The sequence below is a fragment of the Ictalurus furcatus genome, chromosome 6, assembly GCF_023375685.1.
Source record: "Ictalurus furcatus strain D&B chromosome 6, Billie_1.0, whole genome shotgun sequence".
NCBI classification, from domain to species: domain Eukaryota; kingdom Metazoa; phylum Chordata; class Actinopteri; order Siluriformes; family Ictaluridae; genus Ictalurus; species Ictalurus furcatus.
In genome coordinates, this window is record NC_071260.1 from 24,112,465 (window position 1) to 24,140,308 (window position 27,844).

At 37.9% G+C, this 27,844-nt stretch overlaps 1 protein-coding gene across 1 annotated transcript; it reads right to left on the reverse strand.

Moving 5' to 3' along the window:
- Positions 1-258: 258 nt before the first annotated feature.
- abcb6b (ATP-binding cassette, sub-family B (MDR/TAP), member 6b) lies at positions 259-27,805 on the reverse strand. The gene is made up of 18 exons (XM_053627237.1): positions 27,464-27,805; positions 26,476-26,689; positions 20,473-20,565; positions 20,031-20,223; positions 19,758-19,879; positions 19,509-19,618; positions 19,334-19,399; positions 17,791-17,916; positions 17,510-17,586; positions 17,359-17,422; positions 15,328-15,413; positions 15,184-15,241; positions 14,991-15,095; positions 4,920-5,094; positions 3,871-3,983; positions 3,592-3,686; positions 2,056-2,124; positions 259-875 (listed from the first exon to the last, which is right to left on the reverse strand). Exons 1-18 carry the CDS (start codon positions 27,521-27,523, stop codon positions 749-751), a joined length of 1,953 nt encoding a protein of 650 aa, XP_053483212.1. The 5' UTR covers positions 27,524-27,805; the 3' UTR covers positions 259-748.
- Positions 27,806-27,844: the final 39 nt, after the last annotated feature.

Sequence of the window (27,844 nt, forward strand, 5' to 3'; positions counted from 1 at the left end):
CCATAAAAAAAATTATATATATATATATATATATATATATATATATATATATATATATATATATATATATATATATATATATATATAACTAAATAAATAAATATATATTTATTTAATAAATCTCTATATTTAGTCCTAAAACTAAATAAAGAGAACCCAATTAAATCTTATATATATATATATATATATATATATATATATAAGATTTAATTGGTTTCTCTTTATTTAGTTTTAGGACTAAATATAGAGATTTATTAAATAAATCTAAATAAAGAAATTTGACCTGAAATGATCACATTTCAAGTCAAATTTATGCAGAAGCACAGAACATTATAAACGGTTCACAAACCTTCTAGTGTCGCTGTAGATACATCAGTATCTTTTCACAAGGCAAATAAATGCCCATCTAGATTGTACCTCACCTCTAATAAGTCAAGTTTGCAGAGATATGTAAAACGGTTGTGAGCGCTACTTCATAGGCATTTCATAGGTACACCACTGATGGCATCAAATTAGTGAGATAATCAAATCGGTTCCCTGAGAAGGCACAGATCTTTAAAGCACCCAATGGTACAGTATTGTGTTTTAATTAATGCAAATGTCCACATTTACAGTCAGTACTAGAAAATAACAGCTTGGCACAATAACTGCTAAGCAGTGAATGCTTATCAAGAAACTTCCTTGAATATTTTCTTCTGCCCAAGGTCACCTAGGTTCTTTGGATCCTGCACTTTTACCTGGACTTCAGTCATTCTCCATCTTGCTGCTCTTTTGTTTCTGTATCTGAAGAAGCACTTGGTTCTAGATCCTGCTGCTGTTGCTGTTTTTGCCACATGGCTGAGTACAGTCCGTGCATGGCCAGCAGCTCCTCGTGCCTGCAACACCAACAAACAGGCACTGAGCTTCACACTGCAGGTCTGAATATCAAACTGAAGCTTCACTCTTGATTTCCAAAAATCACTTAAGGGCAAGGGAGAGATGGGTCTCTTGGGGCCATTGAGCCTTTTCTGTAAAATTTGTTCCTGCTGAGAGTCAGTTTGGAGAGTCTAAGGTCAAATCCACTGAGACCGTAATTAATCTGGGGGAAAATTTGCACTGTGCAGTCTTAGACTATGTTAGACTGTGAAGTCAGGGAGCTGAACGTGGAAAAGAACTGCCCCTTTGTAATGGAACAGCGCATCAAGCAAGTTTCAGAAAGATTTTCCTGCTTAACTCTGAGTTCCAATATTCATGGTTTGAATTATTAAAAGGACAGCGTTCCTTCGACAGTTACCTGTTCATGCAGATGCTTCTAGCCTGGAGACTTTTTTTAATTAACACTTCCTTCCTAAAAGCATTACCCTTTCACCTTTTTCTTTATTATGTATAGATTTATGTGTGTGTATGTGTGAGAGAAGATGAATGAATGTGTGAGTGTATTCTGATATGCAGTCCTTGTGGTTTAAAAACCTGTGCGTGTTTACATCGCAGTGTCAGTCAGGGTTGAATGTGCAAGGTATGAGATTACATCCCTATAGGCTGTGTGAGTGTACATGTGATTGTGTATGAGAATGCTTGTGTTTTGAGTGGGGGGTGGCTGACGAATCATATATCAAAGGGCAAAATGGGACAAAACTGTGTGCAGCAGTTTACACTGTGCTTGCTGGGTTAGAGTCAATGAAAAACGCCATTAGCGAGGGAATGTGTGTCTTTAGTGTTATCCGTCGATCAGTAGCCTTTACCTCAGGGCTGTCTGAGTTTGTGCTCATCTTCTCAAACACAGGATATGGCCTCTGAGTGTCCGAGCAGCCCACACCCTACATGATCTGGGACTCAAGAACAGCCCCACCTGAGGGCTGAGCCACCCAACACACCCACCCACACCTTCACAACTAATGCTTCACTTTGTTCAGCCCACTGAACCCTGACTCTGGTTGTCCCAACATGTCTTCCATGGTTTATTTCCTCAGCAATTCAAAGGGATTTCAGCCAAGCAGGAAAGAGACTGTTTCACACTTATACAAATAAGGCTATTATAATAACTGTTATCAACTGGGAAAATATAAATTCACCAACCTTCCACGCTCCACAATCTGGCCTTCATGCAGAATGAGAATCAGGTCTGATGCAATTATAGTGGATAATCTGCAAACAGAGTAGTCAAAATGATGGCTTTGTAAAAAAAAATATATTATATTTATATATATATATATATATATATATATATATATATATATATATATATATATATAGTAATATTGCTCATTGAGTGTACAAAGAAAAAGCTATAGAAAAACTTCAGTGAACAAATTATCTAGCACTCCATATGGAGAACCACCTATAAGCTTCAAGTGGGGCATTATACACAGAACATAGATCACTTATGCGTTAATTGAAGTCCATCTATTCTCATGCAAATACCATCAACTCCTCTGCCCTGCACGAACACAAAGAGAAACAAATGATCTCATGCATTGTTCGGATGAACACTTAGCTAAACACTGTGGTCCATAACACTTGCACGCGCACGTTCAAAACACACACACACACATACGCACACACACAGCGCAATGCCTTTTAATTCACACCCCACCCTTCCGCGGGTCATCTTCTCACACAGTCACCCTTCATCTTCAAACAAAAGCTCCGAGACTTCTTTATTGATTGTCACCCCCCACAACCACCACCCCAAAACAGATCAAAGTGGCACCACAGTCTCAGAGGCTGGACGGGATCAAAGCATGCAGACTCTGATCACGATGTGTTTACAATTTTCTGAGGGAAGAAAAAAGTCAGAAAAAGGGGAAAGAATATTGTGAAGATGAAAAAGGACAGAAGAGGCTGACTGATGGTAAGAAAATGGCAGGACAAAAAAAAGGGAGCAGGGAGAGAAACAGAGAAGAAAGAAGGACAGGCAAGACAAGAGAATGGATAGAGATGGAAAAAGAGAGACAGAGAGGCAGAAGCAGAGTATATGAGAAAGAGGACGTAAGAGAGGTGGCGTGTTAATGAGTTAAAGCATCTAATTAAATCCAAATATAAATTAATTCCTCAGTAAATACTTCCAGACACAAATGAAGGGGTGTCAGAGAGAACAGTGTGTGTGACCTGGACTGACATCGCCTGCTATGATGTCTGAAACTGGACATGGATAATGGTAAATCATTGTATTTTTCTACAACTATTTGTATGAGTCCCAACTTTACACCCATGCTACAGATGGATACTAACTCAGATTTGAGGGTTTTATGTTCTATACACCACCTTAAATCCACCAGATAGTGGTGACACTTTGAGGCCACTGGGTTTTAAGACAAACAGATCAATTTAATTAGTGACTGAGATCTTTCCCAGATGGCCACATTGAAGTCCACATCAATACATGATGTTATCAAAGGGATAAAGCTGTGGATTTAGAGAAGTTGATGGAAGGATTTTTCTTACTTTTACATCCTGACCCCCAGAGGGCTTGGGGTGAGTGGGGATACAGCTACCCTTGATCACATTTAAATGCATCTTAACTGTAAGCACCTTGTACTATGAGCACATGTGACAAAGATCTTAATAATCTTCTTGAAGTCGATTGCCATAGCTAAATGAGAAAAAGAATACCTGTGTGCCACCACAATAGTCGTCCTGCTGGCACACACTCGGGTAAGCGAGGCCTGGATGTTGCGCTCTGTTTGTGTGTCCAAAGCAGAAGTGGCCTAGAAGCAGAAGATTTAATTAAGTGAGAAGACACTCTGCTTGGAGCTAGCAGATCTTAATGATAATAATTAGGTGTCGGACATAAACACATCTACCTGTAACTAGCTTGTGCTTTTACAGTTTTTTTTATTTATGTATGAATAAGAAGAGAGGCATTTCTTTGAGCCAACAGACATCACTCACCTCGTCCAGCAGGATGATTCGGGGGGCTTTGAGGATAGTGCGAGCGATGGCCACTCTCTGCTTCTCACCCCCACTTAACTTGAGGCCCCTCTCCCCCACCTGAGTGTCATATCCTGAGATAGAATCAGACACCTATTCTTCATTCACAAATTAACAACTACCTGCTTTTCTAAAGTAGTCCTTCACAGCTGTTATTGTAACACGGACATAAACCAGTCAGCATTTTGGCGCATTATGTTTCTACAAGCAATAGAAGGTCCTGCTTGAATGACAACAGCGGTGGTGAATGGAATCTCATCAAACATGAACGCAAAAGTCATGATTTATAAAATCATACTCTATCATTTTTCTTGTATATATATATATATATATATATATATATATATATATATATAGTATTCTGGAACATCTGTAATCGGTAATAGTTGCATTGAACACTCTCTTTACATTTCTTGTTACTTTACATTACTTGTACAACATTTTTTTAAATATATAATGTGAATTTTCTTATTTTTATTGTTCTTATTGTATATTGTGCACAATTCTATTGTCTTTTGTCTTGTGTTATGTTGCTTTCTTATGTCCTTTTACCCTGCTGTCTTGAGAGGAATGGACAAAATAAGAATTTCATTGTACCAAGTACATATGACAATAAAGCTCTTGAATCTTGAAAACAGTGAATCATATGCTTCATGGTCTTTTGCTAATCTGGTAAAGGGGTATTCTCCTTAAAAGATTACTGAAAGGGGCTTCTGTAGTCAAAAAATAGTTTGAGAACTAACCTACTATAAGGTAGGCAGCTAGCTAACTTAAAGGGGAATTTCATAAATTTCCAAAAGTTTCAGCGTATTTTTAAAGAAGTATACCAATTCAGCTTTTTGAAGCAAAAATGACCATTATTCAAAATGCTATATGTAAATACAATCTGAAAATTATTTTAATATTCAGACAGTTTGTTGCAAGGTATATTAAAAAGATATAAATGTGAATTTGCATGATATTCATTTAAAATAAGACTATTCTGATTCTCCTGTGGTGAAGTGACTCACCATCTGGAAGGGACAGGATCTTATGGTGGATGTCAGCAGCCAATGCAGCCTCTTCCAGTTCCTGGTCAGTGGCACTGATCCGTCCATAACGGATGTTCTCCCGGATGTTGTCATTAAAGAGAACGGTATCCTGAGGGACCACCCCAATGTAAGAACGCAGAGAGCTCATTTTCACCTATGAACAAAGACAAATACAAGTGGTCTACAAGCGAGTGTACACAGACAATATTGACGGATTACTGAAATGGGACACTGTGCACTTCTTTGACATTTTGTTCATATAAATCTGACTAATGAAAGTCTAACAAAAGCCTTTTATAGCAAAGGACTCTGTGTGAATTCTATTCCTTATGAATATGGATGTCTACAGTGACTTCTAAATAAGCAGTGCTAGTCGGGCAGTGGTAGTTTAGAAGGTTTTGAGTTCAAGCCCCAGCGCTGCCGAACTTGAGCAAGATGTTTAACCCCTCAACTGCTCAGATCTATCCTGTCAAAGTTGTAAATTGCTCATTGATAAAAAGCTTCAACCAAATAAACAAAATGTAAACAGTACCTATAACTAACTAGAAGGTTGAGAGTTTTAATCCACCATTTTGGCTCTTCAGTAAGATCCTTAATCAAGCCAAAGAGTAGTGGAGGACAGAACAGAGGGGAGAGCAAAGCAGTGTCAGCTCTGTGGTTGGTGCAAATGGCCCCATGACCTATAGTACAGCCTGAGTCACTAAGCCTCAAAAACAATAGTAATAATTCCTTTTATATGAAAGTAATCTCTATTGTTCATTAATCTCCACCGTCATCTACAATCTCCTTGGATATAATTCATTAGGTGGCCTGCTCTTGGGTTTACAGAAGTCAAAAGGTAAACATACAATAGAACAAGGACAATGGCATTTGGCTCAGTAAGCAGTGATCATATTAATCATATTAAGAAGCCATATGAAGTTAGACCACAAACTAAAACTGAACAGATCACCATTTCTGAAAATGCTGGCATGACTGACAGCAGTCTAATCCTCCATTTCATCACTGTTCACCCATTGTATCTCTTTTTTATCCAAAACACATACATGTAAATACACACAAACTCTCCTCTTATGAGTAAACCAAGTATTTGAACCTAAACCAAAGAATAGAGATTGAGTGACTTAGAGCAGCGGTTCTCAAACTGGGGTCCAAAGATCCCTAAGGGTCTGTGAAACATGGTTAGGGGGTCTGCAATTTTTAAAACATTTTCTTGCAGGTGTTAATCTCAACCCACAATTATCAAAGCTTTTTGTTAGTTATTAGCCGGTTTGACTGGTCACATGAATTGAACGAGTTTCATTTAAACCTCAATAACTGAAAATTAAGTCACACTAGAAACAATGTCAAATTGGACTTAATCTGCTCTCTCATTGGAAAATTCAGTTATAAAAGGCTTATCTGAAATAATGAGCTGAATATTTGAATAGTTGCATTATATTCATGAAGCAAATATGTGCTAAAGCTGTCCATGGAATTTATTTCACAGTTAAGTCTGAGATATAAAAATGTGACAGAAAGGAATAATGAAAAGGATAATTATTTAATTTTAAAAGTTATTTTAAAGATGTAAAGAAATACATCGCATATGAAAAAACATAATTTAGTTTTATTGCCAGCATCAAAACAATAATTGTAATGGTAGTATCAGTGCAGTGTATTTCCTGAAGAATAAAGAGGCACTAATTCCAGCAGCAGGCACATAAAACTCTCACAATCAATACTGAATTAAGGCAGATGTCCATTGTGATTCAACCAGCCAACCTACAGGGTCATGGCATTTAGAAAATATTAGTCTGAGCTTGGTTTAATTTCAACACAGCAACAGAACTCATGTCAAGTGATTTCTTCTATATCCACTTCTTGCATTCATAATTAATTTTCTACTGTTATATATTCAATATTAAAAAATACCTTTCATATAATCACATACTGTATATAGTAAGGTCCAAAAAGTCTTGAGACCACACCAAAAAATCTAGGTTTTTTGTTTTTCATTTAAAACTGGAAATAAACAAAGTTTTAGAATTTTGAAAAATGTAATATTCAAGAAACTATTTCTAGGTCACTATTTAAATGTAACCAAATTTGAGATATTGACTATATTAAGTCTTTTATACAAAAGGTCTGCTTTTCCTTCAGTCTTATTCTTGCAGGCTCTGTGCCAGATCGAGTGCACACTGTCATTAAAGCAAAATGGGAACAGCAAATACAAAGAAATTCATATAAATATTTTCATATATGAATAAATTCATATAATATAAATAAATATATATATATGTGTGTGTATATATATGTATATGTGTGTGTATATATATATATATATATATATATATATATATATATATATATATATATATATATATATATATATATAGTATATAAGGTGTTTATTTCAGTCTCACATCGGAACATATATGCTGCTCTTACTGTATGTCATCCAGGACAATGAACTGGTATGCAGATATTCATTCAGTCCTCCAAATCAGACAGTGGGTACAACAAGGTTTACGCTAATCATAGTTAACAATGGATAAACAGTTACCAAACAAATTTTTGTAATTAAAACCATGAAGCACATTAGAAGACATAAAAGATGTGAAACTGGTCTCAGATCAGCGCAAGACACTGAGGAGGCTGGAGGGGGCAGAGACCGGCTGTCCCTTCCATCATTAATCCACGTGGCGTGTGGAACCAGACTCAGCTTTTTCACTTCAAACGGCAGCTAAATTAGATCCTCCTTTGAAGTACTTTTTGGCTTTTTCCCTTTTGTTTATTTTTGCCTAGCTTCATTTTTTTCTTCCCTGAAAGTTCCTAATTCAACATCTTTTCATTCGTCTTTCCCATTCAGTTGGCTTTCAAAAAAGTCAATGTCTTTAATTTATGAACTAATTAACATCAGACTGAGCTGGGTTAGAGGGGGTTTACTGCAGCCATGCGAAACACAAATGGCTTTCCTTGTTTTGTTTTTTTGTTTTGTTTTTTTTACAAGAGAGAAGCATCTGTCCTCCAACAATGCCACTTTTATGCTCAAAAACATTAGTTTCACTGCAGCTTTCCGGTTCTCACTGCAACAATACCCACGCGGGCCGAGTTTGCGAGAAACGCTGCCATGTGCTCTTCAAATGCTAAATGAATGAATGTGTGACTATAACGCTAAACTGAGGAGATGAATCAGAGGTTTAATAGTGTGCTTTTGCCTGCCTGTAAGTAACTTTATGAGCATTTGGGTCAGCAAGAAAACATGCTACTTTTTGGCTTCTACCCTTGTACACTACATGTTATTTGTTAACTGTTGTTTTTTATATTTATATTTTCTTGAACTCTAATTACATTTTGATCGCATTTGGGTATTTTCCCCTTTTTTCAGTCGTAAATGATACCATCTGTAGCAGAGTGAACAGGCGGAAAAAACACTGTTGCCATGAGCATGTACTCTGAGACTAGTTTCTGGGCCCTTTCTCTGTCTAGTTCAAAGAAGAAAAGAAGAGAGAGAGAGAGAGAGAGAGAGAGAGAGAGAAAGAGAGAGAGAGAGAGGCGGGGGTATCTCCTGAGGGACAAAAACACCTCTCACTGCTTCTAATATTACAAAACACAAGCATCTTGAACATCTGTAGAAAACAGTGCAATAAAACAAAGTACTTACAAAAACGTTGGTAATTCAGACACGTTTTGAACTAATTTTATTTTTCTTAAGTGATTCTCTATAGATAAACATACAGATAAGTGTAAAACATACACAGATAAGTGTATTACAAAAGAAAAAAAAATCTCAAAGAAAAGGCAGTTAAGTTTTGCACTGATTGTTATATCCAATCGTGGCATGCACTGAATTTGATTTACTCCTTTGACCATGTGCATGCCCTAGATATATCCAATACCAACAGCAATGCTAAATGTTTGCAAATAAAAGATTAAAAATAATAAAATAAGAAAATTGAGACAAGTGATATACAAAACACGGAATGTGAAATTGAATTCATGTTTAGGTTGCTATATTTATGCTGTCCTGACCAGATTTACATAAACACAAAAGGCTATAGCAATTAATTTTTTAAGTACTTGAAATCTGATACGGAACTACCCATGTGCGCCCAACCTGGACCAAATATACAGAAAGCACAATGTTTATCAATCCGCAACACATGATGCTGTTTAACACACCACATACCATATTATACACTCCAGCCTGTTCTGGTTAGCCTTCTCTTCATTATAGGAACTTTATAATGTAGCACAGCATCAATAGAGCTGGTATTCATCTATATTTCTGCTCCATTCCCAATTCAATGTACCTCATTTTCCAGGTCTATGGTTTCTGTACTTCAAATTCACGTCTGGTGAACACATGCATCCGACAACAAAACCGCGACCAAAAGAAGCCTTCAAAAGTTACTATGAAGTCTTCAATAAGCAGAAATATTGTCAGCAGGCTGCTGAACTCACACATATTAAAATAACAGAATTACTGCACTGGTGTAAACACATTTTCTGAAAGAAGATTAAAGGAATACTTGACCACTTAACACGCTACAATGGAAAAAACGGTTCATTTAAAAGTTATTCATAATGGAACTCTAGGGTCATTTGTTATAGTCTATCAAGAAACATTTACGACACGCAACTACATTAAGTACAGTAAAAACTACAATTATTACAATCTAACGATGGTGATCTTTCCACAGTGGGGGACAAATCATAAATTCATCAGCTAACCAACTGGACAAGTCAAAGCTCCAGTGTGCTTGCAGAGTCACATGTTATTCTTGCTGGAAAGTTCAATTACCTAGGCGAAAACGCAACAACTAACATAATTTAACTCAGAAGTATGACAAGCTAATTATGTTCATTAATACGGCCGGTGGAAAATAAGTGAACACTTGACTCCCTGCAGGGGCGGTTTTATGTAGCCATAGTCTTTATCCATTCATGATAATGTCTCGGGTAATGAAGCATTGTATTTTGACCCTTGACAAAAAGGCATCTAGTCTCTGGTTATGAGCTGTGGTGTATAAAATGTCAAATCTTACATGGAAGACATTTTACTAAAAAGTGTTATTTTCCCGTATGTATGGAGACTTCTGGGACATCCTGTAGTATCACATGACACCGTTAACCCAAAGGGATTGCCCAAGTGTGATGCAGGTTTTGCAGAGGTGATTTTATCATTTATAAAAAAGCATCTCCTCAAATAACCCCTTAAAAACAGGCCTGGAAAAAAGTTAACAGTATCATCAATCACATGGATGACATTTTTTTGTGTGTGTGTGATGGACCACATGGCCAATCACGTGTCTGTGTGGCAGGTGTTCTCCAGGTTTATCACTTATAGATACTCAAAAGCCCCTTGTAATTCCTTTGAAAGTGAGCATTAACAAGCCACTATAGTTATTTACGTGAAAATGTTTCATACTCCTCTCACCTCAGGGCCATATTAAAAAGCCTCATCATTCACCAGGCTGCAGAGCTAGGTTTGGACTGCTTGCTTTTGTGTTTGTTTTGTGGCAGTGTTTCATATCCAGCTCTGAAGCTGTCCTGCTAGCTCTTTCACACACATCCTGGTGTAGCATTACACACGGGCTTTGTCAGCCAGGCAGACACACGGGCATCAAAAGTGCCCTGAAAAGGCTGAATCATTGACCAAAGCCCGAACAAAAACAGCCCGAAGGCATCCATATCATCAAAGGCCCTGGACTCAAGTGTTGATTCATTATTTCCATGAAAGCTCTTCTCTGAGAAATGAGCAGAAAGAATAGCCAACAGATGTTTCCGCGCTTCGAGGGTGTGTGAGGGTGTGTAGGGGTGAGTGTGTAGCCTTGTGACTGAAAAGTTTTACAGCATGTGACCAGGATCAACATCTTTTTAATGCCATTAAAGATGTGGGAACTATACATAACTCAGTCCTCCTCAGGTGCACATACGAGACAGACAGACAGAGAAACATACAGACAGACAGCTAGATATTCATATATAATATGGTATAAGTGTATGGAGGCTATGTTTTTAGGCTACTAGATATTCTAGCACATTGAACGGTTAGTTCATCATCGCAGCTGCCTTACATGCGGTAATAACAAAAAACTGTCAGTTTTTCCCTCATATTGGATTGCACTTTGAGTAATATTTTATATGTGAAAGCAGTGACATTAATACATTGTTTATTAATGTCATGATAAGTTCCTCTAAGTTCCAGATGAATACAGGCTAATGATCCAGCTTCATAGGACTGTTATGAACACTGTCGTGAATAAGTTGCTAAACTACTGACAGCTGTACTATAAAAGCGATGTGTTCTCATGCCTTCTCTATGAGAAATCGCACACTCCCTGAGGCACGCCAAGCCCAACTCGTGCTTCCTGCTGGTGTCCATGCATGTTAATGCAACAGGAATGTACAGCCGTGCTCAACAACAACGACGATGGGGACTAACCGAGTCGGGATGAGGAGGAAAAACTGAGGGTATAATTTCTCCCAGTCTCACTCTTTCTTAGAGGAAAGTTATCATCATCTCCATGACCAGTGGAAGAGTCAGACATGAATTACAGCTACAGGGCCATAAATTATACAAATACAAAACCAACCAGATGATCACATAAACTGCGGATTCCTTTGCATGATTCTGATGCTAATTAAAACGCTTTTTGTCTTAATTACAGCATAGATTGTAATGCTGAGCTCACACTGATGGGTGTGTCCAACTGTAATGATTTGGCTTCATGGAAACAGCTTTTACAGTACCTGGGGTTTGGCATTAAGCCATTTTAATTATGTGGGTGCAGATGTAACTAACCTTGGGCCCTGGAAGTGGGAGTGAGAGCGAGCGAGAGAGACAGAGAAAGCGAGAGAGAGCGAGAGCGAGCAAGAGAGAGAGAGCAAGAGAGAGAGCGAGAGTGAAACAGACAGACAGACAGAAACAGAGAGAGAGAGAGAGAGAGAGAGAGAGAGAGAGAGAGAGTGAGAGACTTTTAAATGCATTTGATTTGCAAAGCACTTTCAACAAACACATGAGGAAATTCAGTTTCGCCCGTGCCTCGCTGCTTGATGGACGTGCTATTTAAAAAATAAACAAACAAAAAACCATACTCATTTAAGTTATAAACCAACCAAATTATGTATTGGTCGCTATTCAGTTCTGGCTTTCAATTAACCGGGACAACAATGTCAGAGACATTATTAATACTGCCATGTACAATTTCTTTTATTTTTGTCTTTGCATTCATTACGTTTTGGGTCACAGACAATGGGGAAAAGAGGCACTGCGGCTATTACTTTTTCATCCATGTCATCCAGATGGCATACATACTACTTATAACCGTAAGTAGCCAGTACAATGAGAACTGACACAATTGCTACAGACAATGGAAAGATGTCTATTGTTGGTTGGTCACCGCTATATGGCTGCTGCTTGTAATTTGCAGCTCAGCTTTTCTCCCATGCCATGACTGAGGTTCTCGCCCCTCACTATCCCACAGCCCCTTGCACATTTTCAAATTATTCCCTGTTGGAAATGAATGGGAGCAACATTTCAGATCATGAATTCGCATACAGTACCACAAAAAAAAAATCAGATAAACATTAGCCATAAAGCAAACAATTAAAAAACTCTAAATAAAATCAACTACAGCTAATAAACGATAAACTACACATGATTAGCACGGAGGATGAACTCTGAGCAGATATCAGGAGACAGCCAAGTTGCGCAAATGAGCCAACCTCCTTCCTCCAGTGGAATAAAAAGCTCTGTATTCATTATTTACCAGTCCTGTACTATGATTTATTCACTGGGGTCAGGTTGAGTCAGATATGATGGAAATACTGAAATTATGTTACTGAAGTGCCATTCTCTGCATGTATGTACATGTGTACATGAGACAGTACTGGCTTAATTGTGAGGTTTCTTTAGCATTGCCATAATTACAAGGCTTTAACATTAAGCTTTTGCGGTTTGATGTAGCAACACTTCAAAAAGCAATAACTGAGCAATTTTACTTCACTACTGAACATAAGCATTCGACTAAGCAGCAAGATCATCTGAAAAACAAAGCCAGCTTTATTCTGTATGAATAACAGAGACATATTTGGCATTCATGTTATTCTAACATGCCCAGGTAATCTGACTAAAATGTCAGGTTAGGAAGTTGGTGCAATTACTTAATGGAAAGATTTGAAAGGTTGATTGCTTTGGATTTTACACCATCAATCACAGTAACGCTCCAGTTTCCGGCTGAGTGCTTGCTTTGACCGTTTTGGCTGCCGCTGCTCATCGGCTTTTCTGTTTGTTCGTGACTACGTCTGTGTGTTTCCTCTGTTTCCTGCTTACTGGTGCCTTCTCCAGAGTTATCTACTTTTGACATAGTGCTAATCTGAATCTTAAAATAAACCAAAATCTTATGTTTCGGAGTACTTCTCTCTTTGACTCTGCTTTCTAACCTACTACATTTTGGATGTTCTCACCAGCCAAATGCGAGACCTCACAGCTTCAGTCCCCCCAACGCTGGTCCGGCTTCTGGTGAGTAAATCACTACTTCCTTGCTTAGTGGCCATGCCACCAGGATCAGTTTTGGTGAGGTAGTTCCTACTGCCTCTCCGTACTAGCCACTGGTTTAATGCTGTGGGTCGACTCGTTGATTCTGGCTAACGCTGTATTTAAACTGGCTGATTACCACTGTCAGAATTCGATGGGTTGCCATAATGGTGTTGCAATAATGGCTGAGATATTCAGCCAATCAGCCCAACTTCTCAGTCTGAACTGCCGGTCTCAAACACTACTTTCAACAGATGTTTACAGTCGCTGTGTTGAACTTAGTATATCACGTCGTCGCTACATCCACCGTGGCTCTCGTCGCATACACGTCCCAACTGTTTTGAGAAGTGTTGCGGCCATGATATTAAAATTAACTTATTTTTTCCTTAAAATGGTACATTTACTCAGCTTAAACATTTGATATGTTTTCAATGTTCTATTGTGAATAACATATGGGTTTACAAGATTTGCAAATCATTGCTTTGTGCTTTTATTTATTTATATTTTACACAGCATCCCAACTTTTTTGAATTGGGGTTGTATAACATGGCTCATGTTCAAGATTTAATACAATTGCCTACAGTAAGCCTAAGTGACGAATGTACTGATGAAAGTAAACACTGGGTTTATATATGATTAAATCATTTATGACTAATCCTTGACTAATTGTTTACTTCTTTTTTTGAAAAAGAAAATATGTTTTTAAAAAGCCTGGTGGAATTTGGCTGGTGGCAGCTACAAATAAGAAGAGTGACTGCTTATCTTCAGGTGACTTACATTACATAGGCGAAATGTGGAGGTGTGATATTTGATGCCCCATCCCCCAATGTCACTCTTTCCCTTTTGTGTGTATAATATTTCATCCCCTCTGGAGTATCCTTAGGATATGCATTTACAGTCCCCAGTAATTCATGAGCTATAGTTGAAGAATGAGTGTGTTAAATTACTACATCTGGGCTCGCTTGAACTTGAGTGGAATTTTACTGAATGTTAATCTTGGTAAGATTGTAATATTATTATTTTGTTACTTGATTAGTGCATTTCAATAGCATATTTCCATTTCCTTGATACAACCTTGATCTTTACCACTGAGAAAGCCACCTATCAGCTTTTTAATTTCTCAGTCTTATTGCACTTCATGCAACATACGGGAAAGATCACATCCATCAGATAAAAACTTTTTTTATGTACTTTTCCTAATATTTCGAAAGCAATTCTTTCTTTTTTTTCTTCTCTGATGCACCAATCCTTCTATAATAGAGGTCACTGGTAATAACCCAATCAATAAACAATTCACAACAGAAACAAGCTCCCAGATTCAAAACTTCTGCAAATAGTTGTTATAACCTGTAAAAAATATTCTCAACACACTTGCTGTCTTAACGACTGCTTGCATATGTCTGCTATACTCAGAAACCCACTGCATAAATATATACATAATGAAGACTAAAAAGCATGGACTCTGAATAATGAGGTCTCAACAGAGAGAAATCAACGTCCTACTGAGACTGATCACATCTGCTTACCTTTGAGATGTCCTGACCATCAACAAGTATGCAACCTTCTTGCACATCATAAAAACGGAAAAGCAGTCGGAGGATGGTGCTTTTGCCCGACCCTGACTGTCCGACCTGGGGGAAAATTACAAGTCAGGAATAGTACTCTATAGTTCTTTATTTCAGTGCATTACTGAAGCTAGTATTGTCACATAAAACCTACCAGTGCTACTGTTTGGCCAGGCATCACTGTGAAGGATACATTTCGGAGAATTTCTTTCCTGTGGACAATCAAAATGCTGAGTGAGAAGCACATGATGAATTGTTTCTCATTTCTGCTATATTATTAACATGTATTTGAACTTACCCTGCAGTGTACCTGAAACATACATTTTGGAAATCGACTCTCCCTTCAGTACAAAGCAGATCTACTGCATTCACATCATCTTTTACCTGCGGGAGAGAAGATGATAAGAGAGTGAATGAGCAGTGAGTTGAAGGGATGCAGAAACACAGCTCACAGGACTAAGACTAAAGACAGAGAGCATCCACAGCACATTTATACTCTAAGGGATGAGAATCATACACTCGTAATGCAAGAAAGAAATAAACATGACTATGAAGGCTATGATTTAGAAGAGCACAAAAAAGGTATTGTGTTGAAAAAGGTTTTGTGTTGAAATCTATCCAGAAATCTGGAACTCAAAAATTACAGCTTTGCTGTAAGAAAAGAAAGTAATCTGACAATCCAGTAAAGGCTTTGCTTAGAATTTTTTCAAGCATTACCATATCAATGACTTCTAAAGAGGCTTTGAATACTGAGCAGTGCTGCTGGGTGTTGCTTGTGTGAATTTGTTGGGAGGGGGGTGTTCCCACTGAGGGGGTGGGGGGGGGGTACAACGACAACTGGGTATTGCTGAGTTTGTGGTGCCTTGTAATGCATAATTTGCAAATACAATAATGTCATTTCCCATCTTGGGACGTTCGGCGTTTGGAGTGGGTAAAAAAAACCATTGAAGCCTCAATAAAAGCGTGTCTTTTGTTTGCTCTGTGAGAGCACATAAAGCTCATAGAAAAGCTACTTTAACTGTACTTTTACAGTTACAGGCCTGTGTGGCTATGGGTACTGCTCTACTATAGTGAATGACAAACATCATGCAACATTCTGGACTGAAATTTCAGTACAGCAACAACAGCATACAATAGTGAGTAGCTTAGCAACATGCTAGCCACCTATTGTTAGTGATAACTCTAATGTTGATGATTACCCTCTCAAAGCAGTGATTAGTTTGGTCATTGTTATAGACTTACCCAAGTACTGCGTCTGTATGTTAACTGATCTAAAGCCAAATACTGCTAAAAAACTAGTTTAAAAGTAGAGAAGGGGCACTTTACACTGTTCAGTGTGCACAGGCATGTTGATTTGACTCCGTAAACAGGGAAAGAACTGGTAGTTAAGAAAACTCCCCCAAGTTGACAAGTTGAAATCGCAAGTTGAGGGTGTGTTTTCATTAGTTTTTACCGGTTGTAGGCAGGGAAGTACATGTTGCAACTTCACCTCTAATGCAGCATTGGCCCTAAGTCCTGACCAGAATGTACACACACGACTGCATGCATGTCTGTGCGTGCGTATATAAGGTAGGCTGAATCTACTCAGTGATTAATTGTCCTTGCCATGCCCAATAAGTCAAGTGGTCATGGTTACAAAACTAGTAGTCCTAGTATCAAATGCTCCACCCATCCAAACTATCAGACACCGAAACAAATTTGAAAACCATGACAACAATTCAGTTTTCCCAGCAAGATATAGTCACTGTATTGAAAAAGGTTTACGAAGTTCATAGTATGATGTTCTCTGAACATCTGGGATTATATTATAATTAAAAGCATACAGTTTCCAGGCTGCTGCATGTGGGTTAGGTTTTGTTGTAGCACTGTTTTCAATATTGCCTCCTCCTGTACATCACACCAAAACAATGGTCTGTGGTTAGTCATTTGCAATGTCAGTCAAATAGCCTCTTGCTACAGAAGCAATATGAGCTCATGTTTAATGCAAAATGTTATTAAGTTTAGTGTTAAGGACTAGTTTAGCATCCATGTATTTCCCTCATAATTTCACTTATGAATTTGAACAAACTCCTTGTTAAATGGCCTTTGGTATCTCCAACAATAGCTTGTCTAAAAGCCACCATTTTATTAGAATAGCTCCCTGTAGACACTCTACAAACAGTCAACAAACCTACAGGATCTGCAGAATCTATATCAAAACTATCAAGACATACTGCTGAAAGATAAAGATTTTATGACAGTAAATAATGTTAGAACTGATTATAACTTCAGTAAGGTAAGATTATAATACAACACTGCAAACAGACACCACTCAGCATTCACTTCCTACCTCTTTCTCTTCATTTAGGAGCTCAAACATGTTCTCCATATCTACAAAAGCAGTCTGGATCATCCTAGAGAAAAAGATCTATGTTATTAAAATTAATCCACATTGAACAACAACAAAACTAATTAGCAACAACAAAAACCATCTCTTCCACCTGTAGTATGTGCCGAACCAGTTGAGAGGCATGTAAAGCTGGACAATGTAGGTCCCAAACAGAACATAGTCCCCAACCTAGAGTTTATTCATTAACCAGAGAAATAAGTGAGAAATACACACATTAAAATTAGCTACTAGTAATAAAGTGTCCCAATTCTCTACTGTCCAGGATTGAATAAATACATTGAGACAAGCACAGTCCGATATTCGGGTGAACAAATGAGAGTAAATATACATTTTCTGGATTAACATCAAGTGTGAGAACAGTGTCTGCAGTACCTGGAACTGGTCCACTGTGACAAAGTATGCACAGAGCAGAGATCCTGCAAGCAGGCCAGAACCTATAATCAAGTTTTGGGTTTGGTTTAGCAGGGCCAGAGAAGCGTTAGTCTTCCACTCTGAGGTCTGGGGACATGACAAACAACTCAATTAAACACATAAAAACTAGAGATGCACTGATACTAAATTTCTCAGCCGATACCGATAACCGATTATTCAGAGTGATATCAGCCGATACTGATAGCCTAGGGTTAGGGTTAGTTCTGCCGCTAGTTCTGCCTTTTATGCATTCTTATAAATTAATAATAATTAATTTAAAAGAATTCTGAAAGAAATGCAAACAAAAACTTTATTCTCTTTATTTCAACAAGTTGTTTCACAGTAACTGGTTTCATAAACAGAAAACACATTACTCACATTAACATTAACACATGAACTAAATTCTGAAGATTAAAGTAAGATTTCTTAACTTACTGAATGTTATTAATTCATATTAACATTGACTGAATTCTAAAAAACCTCCTGTTAGTCTCACATTCACTCACCACAAACACAAGCATTTCTACTTCATTGAACATCAAACTGGTAATATATCATATCAATTTTTTTTATATATTAACATTAACTGGATACGAAATATACTACTCTACAAATATATTTTTCTGTGCAATATATACTTTTTTTTGATCATAGAATTTTTATTGCAATATATACTTTTTTTGTCAACTTATCTTCATTTAAATCTTCCAACGGTGTACTGGCGCTTTAATACAGCGTGGCAAAAAAATTAGATTCGACGCGGAAACTCCTGCTTCACTGCTGCTCACTTCCGGTGTAAAATTTGAGCAGTGCAGAGATTACAGAGATTACAAACTGCAGTTTTGTCATCGTTCCACACAAGAGACATCATCTTTATAAACAGCACGAAATCGATGTGTTTTCCCGCCTTCTTTTGATTGACAGGATATAATCGACCCTGATCTTTTATCGGCTTTTATGGGCTGATACCGATTATCGGTCGATACATCGGTGCATCTCTACAAAAAACCATTTCATCTATGAATAGTGCTTCTGACACAGCACAGGAGGCTCACTACTTGTAACACCTTTGATTGAAGTATGCACTACAATGCTGTTAGTTTATATTAACCTGCAAAAGTTTTTGCAGGTTTTGAGGTATAACATAGTGACTGTTTCTTTTGACAGCAGAAACTAAGATACCGTTTTTTTTTTTTATTATTCCTAACGTGTCCTAATATCAGTTCACATGTCAAAACAGTATGTCACAAATTTTACACCAGTATCAGTATAGTGGTACAGTCTGTGCATATGTAGTGTTTTGATGTCATATGTGTGACTAACTAGTAACAAACAGTGCTGCAGTTCCTAAACCTTGAATAGCATTAATGCCTGTTGGTTCCAGCCTTGAGCAGATATTACGACCTATATTGAACTAAAACCTTTGGAGCTGGATAAAGCACAGTTTGAGTTTTCTGGTGTCAAACATCCCAATACTCCAGTGAAAAGGTTTCCATGACTTTACCTGATATTTTAAGATAGCATCCTCAAAGCGCCTGACTTCATAATTCTCTGAATTGTAATACTTTACCTACAAAGAAACAACAGGACTTAAATTTAAGTCCTCAGGTTTAAACATGTATAGTTCAAGTAAATGAAGCACATCTATGCAGGGAGCTATTTGCTCAACATCTACTTACAGTTTCAAAATTGAGAAGTGAGTCTACTGCCTTGGACTTGGCGTTGTTGTCCTGCATGTTCATTTCACGTCTGTACTTGGTTCTCCACTCTGTGATGATTATAGTGAGTGCTGCAAACAGACGAAACCGTTCACCAAACACCACAAGAAATATTAATGTCTATTAATCTGTTTACAGTAAATAATGCATATAGTGAAACTAAGAATGCACTAGTTAATAAAACAGTAGTTTCTAATATACTGAACTTACTGAGGTAGAGGAGCATGCAGATAAATACGATGAGGCCGAACCAGGCGTTAAAATAAGAGATGAAGTAAATGATGGCAATGACAATGTCAGCTATAGTTGGCAGCATGGTGAATACAATATAGCTATGGAGACAGAGAGAATTCATCATTTAATATTTTCTCACAAAACACTCTTGGTAGAAGAAATTGATGCAGCTACTTAACAGATCAAAGATCTAAGGACTACCCTACATGGATACGTTACACAGTTAGTAATAACTAAACATGAGTGTACTCTAATAGGTGGCTGACGGAGGCCGTGCCACGGTCGATGCTGCGCAGGACGTCACCCGTTTTTCTGCCCAGGTGCCAGCGCAGAGACAGGGCATGCAGGTGGGCAAACAACTTCAGCTGCACTGTGCGACTGGTGTGCTGCTGAACACGGGTCCACAGGAAAGAACGCATGTTACTGACAAAGCCTGATGTCCCTGCCAACGACAAGGAGGAAGACATATCTTATTGTGCTGGATTAGAGTAGATTAGAAATGTTTGTGAAAATTAATCCATTTAATGTGGGCCAACATGCAACCAAAATTAAACATCATTTTACAGTGCATTACTGCCTCATGCAAAATGATTTATAACTTCAGTCCTTCCTTGCATGATGAATGCCCATGTAGGCAGTGGGCACTGCGCAATTAAAGATGTGATGTGTGTGTGTGTGTTCTGCAGTTTACCTGCTCCCCCACCCTGCAGGAACTTGAGAAGGACGTAGATACACACAGTGACTGCTAGGCTTCTCCAATTCTCCTTTTCTGATAACTGATTTACTATGAAATACACAAGCACAGCATACATAAAGACAGTTAGATTGATTACAATGTTCCATCTTAGTTGCATCTTAGAGAGAGTTGGCTATCCACCTGCTGCTTGATATGTTACAAATGTGGACTGAGATTTTATTCATTTTGTACACTAAAAAAATTCAAACACTTCTATGTGTCGTTAGAAAGCTATTGCCTTCAATGAGAAATCATCAGAAATTTCTGGATTCAGAAATTAATATTTGATTAATATGAGGACTATCTTTGATAGGCTTGAGGAAGCCTGGAGCACATATATCACTCATCTCTCTTTCTTTTTGTCTAGTTGTCTACCTGTCCACTGGCAGAACCAAAAATGAACATCATCATAACCATCTCCAGATATCTCAGCTTTATCATCAAACACCACTAGATATAGTAATTTAACTGGACAATTCATGCAGATATGTGGAGCCTGAGACCCAGATTTAAAAAAAAATATATATGCAGTGTTCATAAATAACCATATGTTTACTTATTTGCGCAAGTTTATTATGGTAAAATAAAATTAAAATGACAGGCTGGGAAACAAAGAAGATTCAGGTATCAAAAATTATCTTTTTTTATCATAAAAACGATAATGATAAATTTGCATGTGTTATAAAGTCAAGCTGGATAAATGTTTAGCTTCCATTTAACTATCATTAGACTGCATCCATTTCTTCGCTTATAAAAGTGCTGAGTCATAACACACACCAGCTTCTGTGGAACCCAAGCCCACAAAACCAACACAAAGCCAAACCTTTGAGATCTTTATTTACAGAGATAAATCAAAGAGGACTGGGTATTTAAGTCATAAAGCAATTCATACAATAAAGAAGAGGTTTCTGAAGATAGAGTTTGTGATTGCAATATTTCTGAAACCACAGTACACTGAGAACAAGCATGTTACGGATTGATGTTGAACTCTGGTTGCTGTGTAAAGAAACAGATAAAATAAAACATTCATTATACGATTTGAGAGACGGAGTCCATGACCTCAGTTAAAGACTCCTCAGTTCTTTGTCCTTGTCTCACTGACTTATGCATGAGCTCAGAATAGAAAGCAGCGCAGAAGAGCCACAGTGCATCCACGCTCAGGATGATGTATTAAAGAAGACGGGCTTCGGTCTCAGCCCAGAGAGAACTCAGACCTTTCCATTCATTTACATTCATGGCCATTTAGATTGTGCACTCTGAATCAAATAGGAGGAGAAAAAAAGTTGGGGGAATGAAGAAGGCACAAAAAAAAACACTATGAAGAGAAATTTCCCCACAGTGAGGTGCAAAAAACATTTATTCTCTTACTTTCTTCGGTAGGCTGGCGAGTGATTTTCAGCCTTGGCATGGGGCAGAGGGGGCTGTGGACAAAAAGCCCCTTGTACCAGCGTGTTAACTTTGCTAAAGGCCCCTAATGCCCCCTAATCGTGACTGGCAGGGTTGGTGACCTCCCCTATCACCCCCACCAACCTCACAAAAGCCCACTTCTCTCCCGGCACTGCTTTCATCAGGCTCCAAAAGCACTCGGACTGTGGAGAGGACACAGAGACACATCACTTCTGTTCACCTGAGTCAGGCCGGGAGAGCAGAGGGGAGAAGCTCACTAGAAAGATGCAAAAACCTAATTAGGGGTGATAATTTGCAATACCGGGGGATACTGAGGGAGTGAGGAAGAAATGAAATTTAGAGAATGAGGGTGATGTGAGTGAAAGATGAGGGGGAGGATGACGGAGGGGGGGGGGGGATTCAAAGGCAAGAGCGAGAGAAAGGGTGAAATGAAGCTTTGAGCCATGGAAAGGTTTAGCATAGTTGGGTTTTGTCCCACGTTTCCTTTGTAAGAGTCAGATGCTTTTCGGCTTGTGAGAGCGAACGGCTTTGACTTGCATGGGGTTTTGGGAACCCGGTCCAGTTGACCCAAAACAACAAGGAGCTGGAAACATTGAACAGGGAGTGAGAAAAAGTAAAAGCACCTCAACGCATCCCTATACATGCTATACATGTCAAAATGCTTTTGTTTTTGTAATTACTTCATTCACCTTTCTGTTCTCGTAGAAATCATTGCTTTCCACTGTCTAAGTAAACTCATACCTGAGCTTCCCACACTGCATATCAGCGTAGCATTCCTCAGTGACAAACCTCATGACATTGCTATCAGGTTTTCCTCTACACTTCGGGCCAACTACTGAAACAGACACGTTCTCTTCATTACAGAACACTATTTCATCTCTATGATGGACTATTCTGAGATTTTTTTTTCCCCTTAATGTCTTCATTGCTTTCTTTTTCCAACATGCACTCTGTTTTAGATGCGAAGAAGTGGTATACTTTTCAGTAAAAGAAATGAGAAATAAAAGAAATAAATCTTTCAGACATAACATCTTTGCCACTAGGTCAAAGATGAAGAGGGTTGAACCGCCATGGAACAGCATTTAATATTAAAATAAAACAGCTTCCTTTTATTGACTCAAGATATAAATATAATGAAAAGTAACAAACTCAAATATCATATTTGACTAGTATTTGAAATAAATTCAAATATTTATTAGAACTCAATAAAGTAGGAGTTGCAGCAGAACAATTAAAAGGAAATACCTAACTTTTTGTTGGCTGTGACTCTTAAAGTGTGTGCAAATCAGTACAGCTAAAAAAAGAGCTTATACATATGTCTGTGTAATTCTAAGAAAAGCATGCATCTCAGCATACACAACACATCAAACTCTGAGGTGGATGAGCTAGAACAGCAGATGACCACATGAGGTTCCACTCCTGTTAAGACAAGAACAAGAATCTGAGGCTATCATGGGCACAGACTCACCCAAACACAACAATCGGGGGGAAAAAAAATTACCTGGTCCTTTTCCAGTCTGTTTACTTTAGGTGTGTGTGCCCAAGATATGCTCAGATTCCTGTTCTTGGCTGACAAGAGTGAAACTTGATGTGTTTTTTTTCTGCTGTTCTAGTCCATCCACCTCAAGGTTTGATGTGTTATGCATGCTGAGATTCTTTTCTGTGCACCCCGATTGTAAAGAGTGATTATTTGAGTTACTATATCCTTCCTGGCAGCTTGAACCAATCTGACCTCTTTTCCTCTGACCTCTCGCATCAACAAGGTATTTCCACATGCAGAACTGTTACACGCTCAATGGTTCTTGTTTTTCACAACAATCTGTGTAAACTCTAGAGACTCCAGAGTTGTGCATGTTGAAATCACGGGAGATCAACAGTTTGTGAAATACTCAGACCAGCCCATCTGGTACCAACATTCATGCCATAATCAAAGTCACAGAGATCAGACTTTTGCTTCATTCAGATGTTTGTCGTTAACAATAAGTGAAGCTCTTGGCCTGTATCTACATGATTTTTTTGCATTGTGCTTCCGCCGCCTGATTGGCTTATTAGAGAATTGCAGGTGTGCAGGTGTTCCTAATAAAGTGTATAGTGAGTGAATAACTACCATATTAAATGAATGACATTTTAATGGGCTGGAATTAATCTAATTTAAATGAATTTTGAAAATATTCCTGAACATAAGAAAATATTTGTATACACCCCAAGTTCTAGTTTAAAGCCTTTATAGCATGTATATACAATCATGTGAAAAAATAAGTACACCCTATGGAAACTGTTGGCTTCTTTGACATAGTGAGACAAGCACACATTTGATCATCTTTGAAACAGTGCCTGTTAATGAAGTTGATATACTTGAACAAAACCACTAGAAAAAATAGCTTTTTCAATCATTTATTCAACAGAAATATCAATAGAACACAGATGTGATATTCTTCTGTGGAAAAAGTAAGTACAGCCATAGCCTCAGAAGTTACTATTGCCCCCTTTAGCAGAAATAACTTCTTGAAGGCGTTTTGCATAATTGTCCACCAGTCTCCGACATCGGTTTGCTGGAATTTTTTTTACCACGCTTCCATGCAATATTCTTTCAGTTGCAAGATGTTTGAGGGTTTTCTTGCATGTACTGCCTGTTTCAAATCCCCCCCAACATTTTAATGGGATTTAAATCCGGGCTTTGACTAGGCCATTCCATAGCCCTCCATTTCTTCTTTTTGAGACATTCTTTGGTGGATCTGCTAGTGTACTTAGGATCATTATCCTGTTGAAAGGTCCACTTTTGGTTCAACTTCAACTTTTGGACAGATGGCCTCACATTATCTTCTATTTGATATGATGCAGAATTCTTAGCTGAATCAATGAATGCAAGCTGTCCAGTCCCTGAGGCAGTGAAGCAACCCCAAACCATAACATTTCCACCACCGTGCTTCACAGTTGGTATGAGGTGCTTCTCCTGAAAAGCTGTCTTTGGTCAGTGCCAAACATGTCTGCTGTTACTGTGGCCAAACAACTCTATCTTTGATTCATCTGTCCAGAGGACATTATTCCAAAAGGCCTGGTCTTTGCCTATATGCTCATTGGCAAACTGTTGTCTTGCAAAGGCTTTTTCCTGGTTTGTCTCCCATGCAGGTCAAATTTGTGCAATCTCTTTCTGATTGTAGAAGCATGCAGTTGGACACCAACAGTTGACTTACTAGCAGATACTGTGATGGAATTTTGAGACTTCTTTTTGCATCAGACGGTCTGCTCTTGGGCTGAATTTGCTGGGACGGCCAGTCCTGGACATATTCACAGATGTATTTAAAATAATTTGGAGATCTTTTTAAATTCCTTGTCAGACTCATTGGCATCCACAATCTTTTTGCTGAAGGCCTTACAGAACCATAGATCTTGGCATGATGACACCACATACCTCAATAGCAAAGGGAACACCATACACTAGATATGAGAGGGGTATCAATAAGACATGTTCCACCTGCACTCCATAAGCAGATTCTGATCACTTGCACCCAATCATGAACACCTGATTCTAATTTTATGTATTTGAAGGTGTGATAAATGTCAGGGTATACTTAGTTTTTCCATGTGACTGATCTGTTTTTGTTCATTTAAAATGGAAAAAAATACTACAAAATGTCAATTTTATGTGTCATTTAATAAAGTGTATCACCTTTATTAATAGGCACTGTTTCAAAGAGGATCAAATGTTTGCTTGTTCAAATATGTCAAAAAAATCCAAACAATTTCCAAAGGTGAGCTTGTTTTTTCACATGATTTTCTTTTTGCATTTGACAACTTTCAACTTTGAAAACTCTTTTAGCCTCTGACCTTCTAATGCTATGAAATAGTAATTTGTGGAGTAAAATTTCCAAATAAATAAAATGTTCCCCATACTAGATCCAGATACTAGACTAAGTTATGACTTGTACGTTTGATTGCTCTGCCCTCTTGTGTGGGACTAAAAACACTGCATTACATCCTGGTTACTTGTAAACTTTGGCTCCATATACAAATTAATCTATACTGTGCTTCATTTTCAATTAAGCACAAAGGTTTGCATACCCTTAGGGCAAAATAAAGAAGACTGAGAAATTTATTTATACCTACAAGACATTTAGTGAGTTAGGTTTCATAGTCACAAGCAACTTCCGAAGATATTAATAGTGAAACAATCAAAATTGTACCCCCCATCAGAAAGTGAGACAAATATTCTTGAATAGTTTGTTTGCGTTCCATTTGCTTTTGCTCATTCTCTAAGAAGCTTTTGAAACCTTGTGCTTTCGTTATAACTGCAGATATCGCACAACCTTCTCCAAATCAGATCTGTACGGTCATGGCTACACTTTTTTTTTCTGTGGATTTTTCTTTATGTTTTAGGTGGGTGTCTTGATACACCCACATTTCATTTTATTTTGGGATATAACTTGTATATTTTCCTCTTTTCTGCCCGTAAACAACTGCGAACCTTTGCACAAAGTGTACAAGCAGCTTTGAATTAGTTTGAGAAAGCTTCTGAAATCTGACACAGTGCTGTACCCCCTCATTTCGCACCTATGTTCTTGCTGTAGATGGGCACTAATACGTTGATGAGCCGCTCCAGGCCCAGGAGGCAGACACACAGGAACACGAGAACCTGTAGCGGGGCACTCGACCGGGGCCACATGTACGGTACTAGCAGAGTCACTTTCCTTATCCAGCTTTGACATTTAGACTGGGACATGACTCGGACACCGGGAACCTGAGTTTCCTGCCTAACATTGTCAGGCTGGAAAAGAGCACAAAGAACACATAAATACACATACAGCTCGACAACACAAATATACATGTTAGCTAAATGTTTTCTGAGTAGGTTTTAGGTAGAGATGGCACAGATCCGATACGCAGTATCAGTATCGGGCTGATACCAGCAATAATAATAATAATAAGTAGAAGAAGAAGAAGAAAAATGGTGGATTAGATATCAGAAAAAACATATCAGACCGGTAACAAATGACAGAACTTAGACTTCTAATTAAAAAAATAGCTTTTTGAACAAAAAAGGATTACATGATTAATTACATGATTAAAACTGGTTTTAGATGTACATGATTAAAACTGGTTTTAGATGTACATTACATGATTAAAACTGGTTTTAGATGTACATTACATGATTAAAACTGGTTTTAGATGTACGTTACATGATTAAAACTGGTTTTAGATGTACATTAGATGATTAAAACTGGTTTTAGATGTACATTAGATGATTAAAACGGGTTTTAGATGTACATTACATGATTAAAACGGGTTTTAGATGTACATTACATGATTAAAACTGGTTTTAGATGTACATTAGATGATTAAAACTGATTTTAGATGTACGTTACATGATTTAAGCTGGTTTTAGATGTACGTTACATGATTAAAACTGGTTTTAGATGTACATTACAGTCGGAAGCTACATACTAAAGGCACTGAAAGGTATACTCTCTGACGAGCTTTATACTTAGAAATGCACGTTTTTTTCCCACTGAAAGCACAAGTTTAAATGATCTGATCTTACCTCCACACATAATGTAAACGCTGCTGAATTAGTATCTCTCTTCTTACTTTTTCTTGCCATTTTGTTGGCTGTGTGCAAAATCACTCTAACACTTTATCTTCACGAGCTGCTAAAAACATAGCTTACTGGTCAGCTCTGAGCTGGTGTCACAAACACCGAGTCTTCTGGAAATGTGCTTGTGTTTGTACACAAAAAACCCATATCCACAGCTGTTTTAACGGAACAACGCCACTACTCTGTCCTAACGTATTATTCTGACTTGCAAAACGAGTTATAATTAACATTTAGAGTCGTCCAGAATATGTTTAGAAGCAAATGTTTGCAGTTGTCATGCGGCTACTGTCTCACATGACTCTCTGCTTTTCGGCTTCTACTCACGTG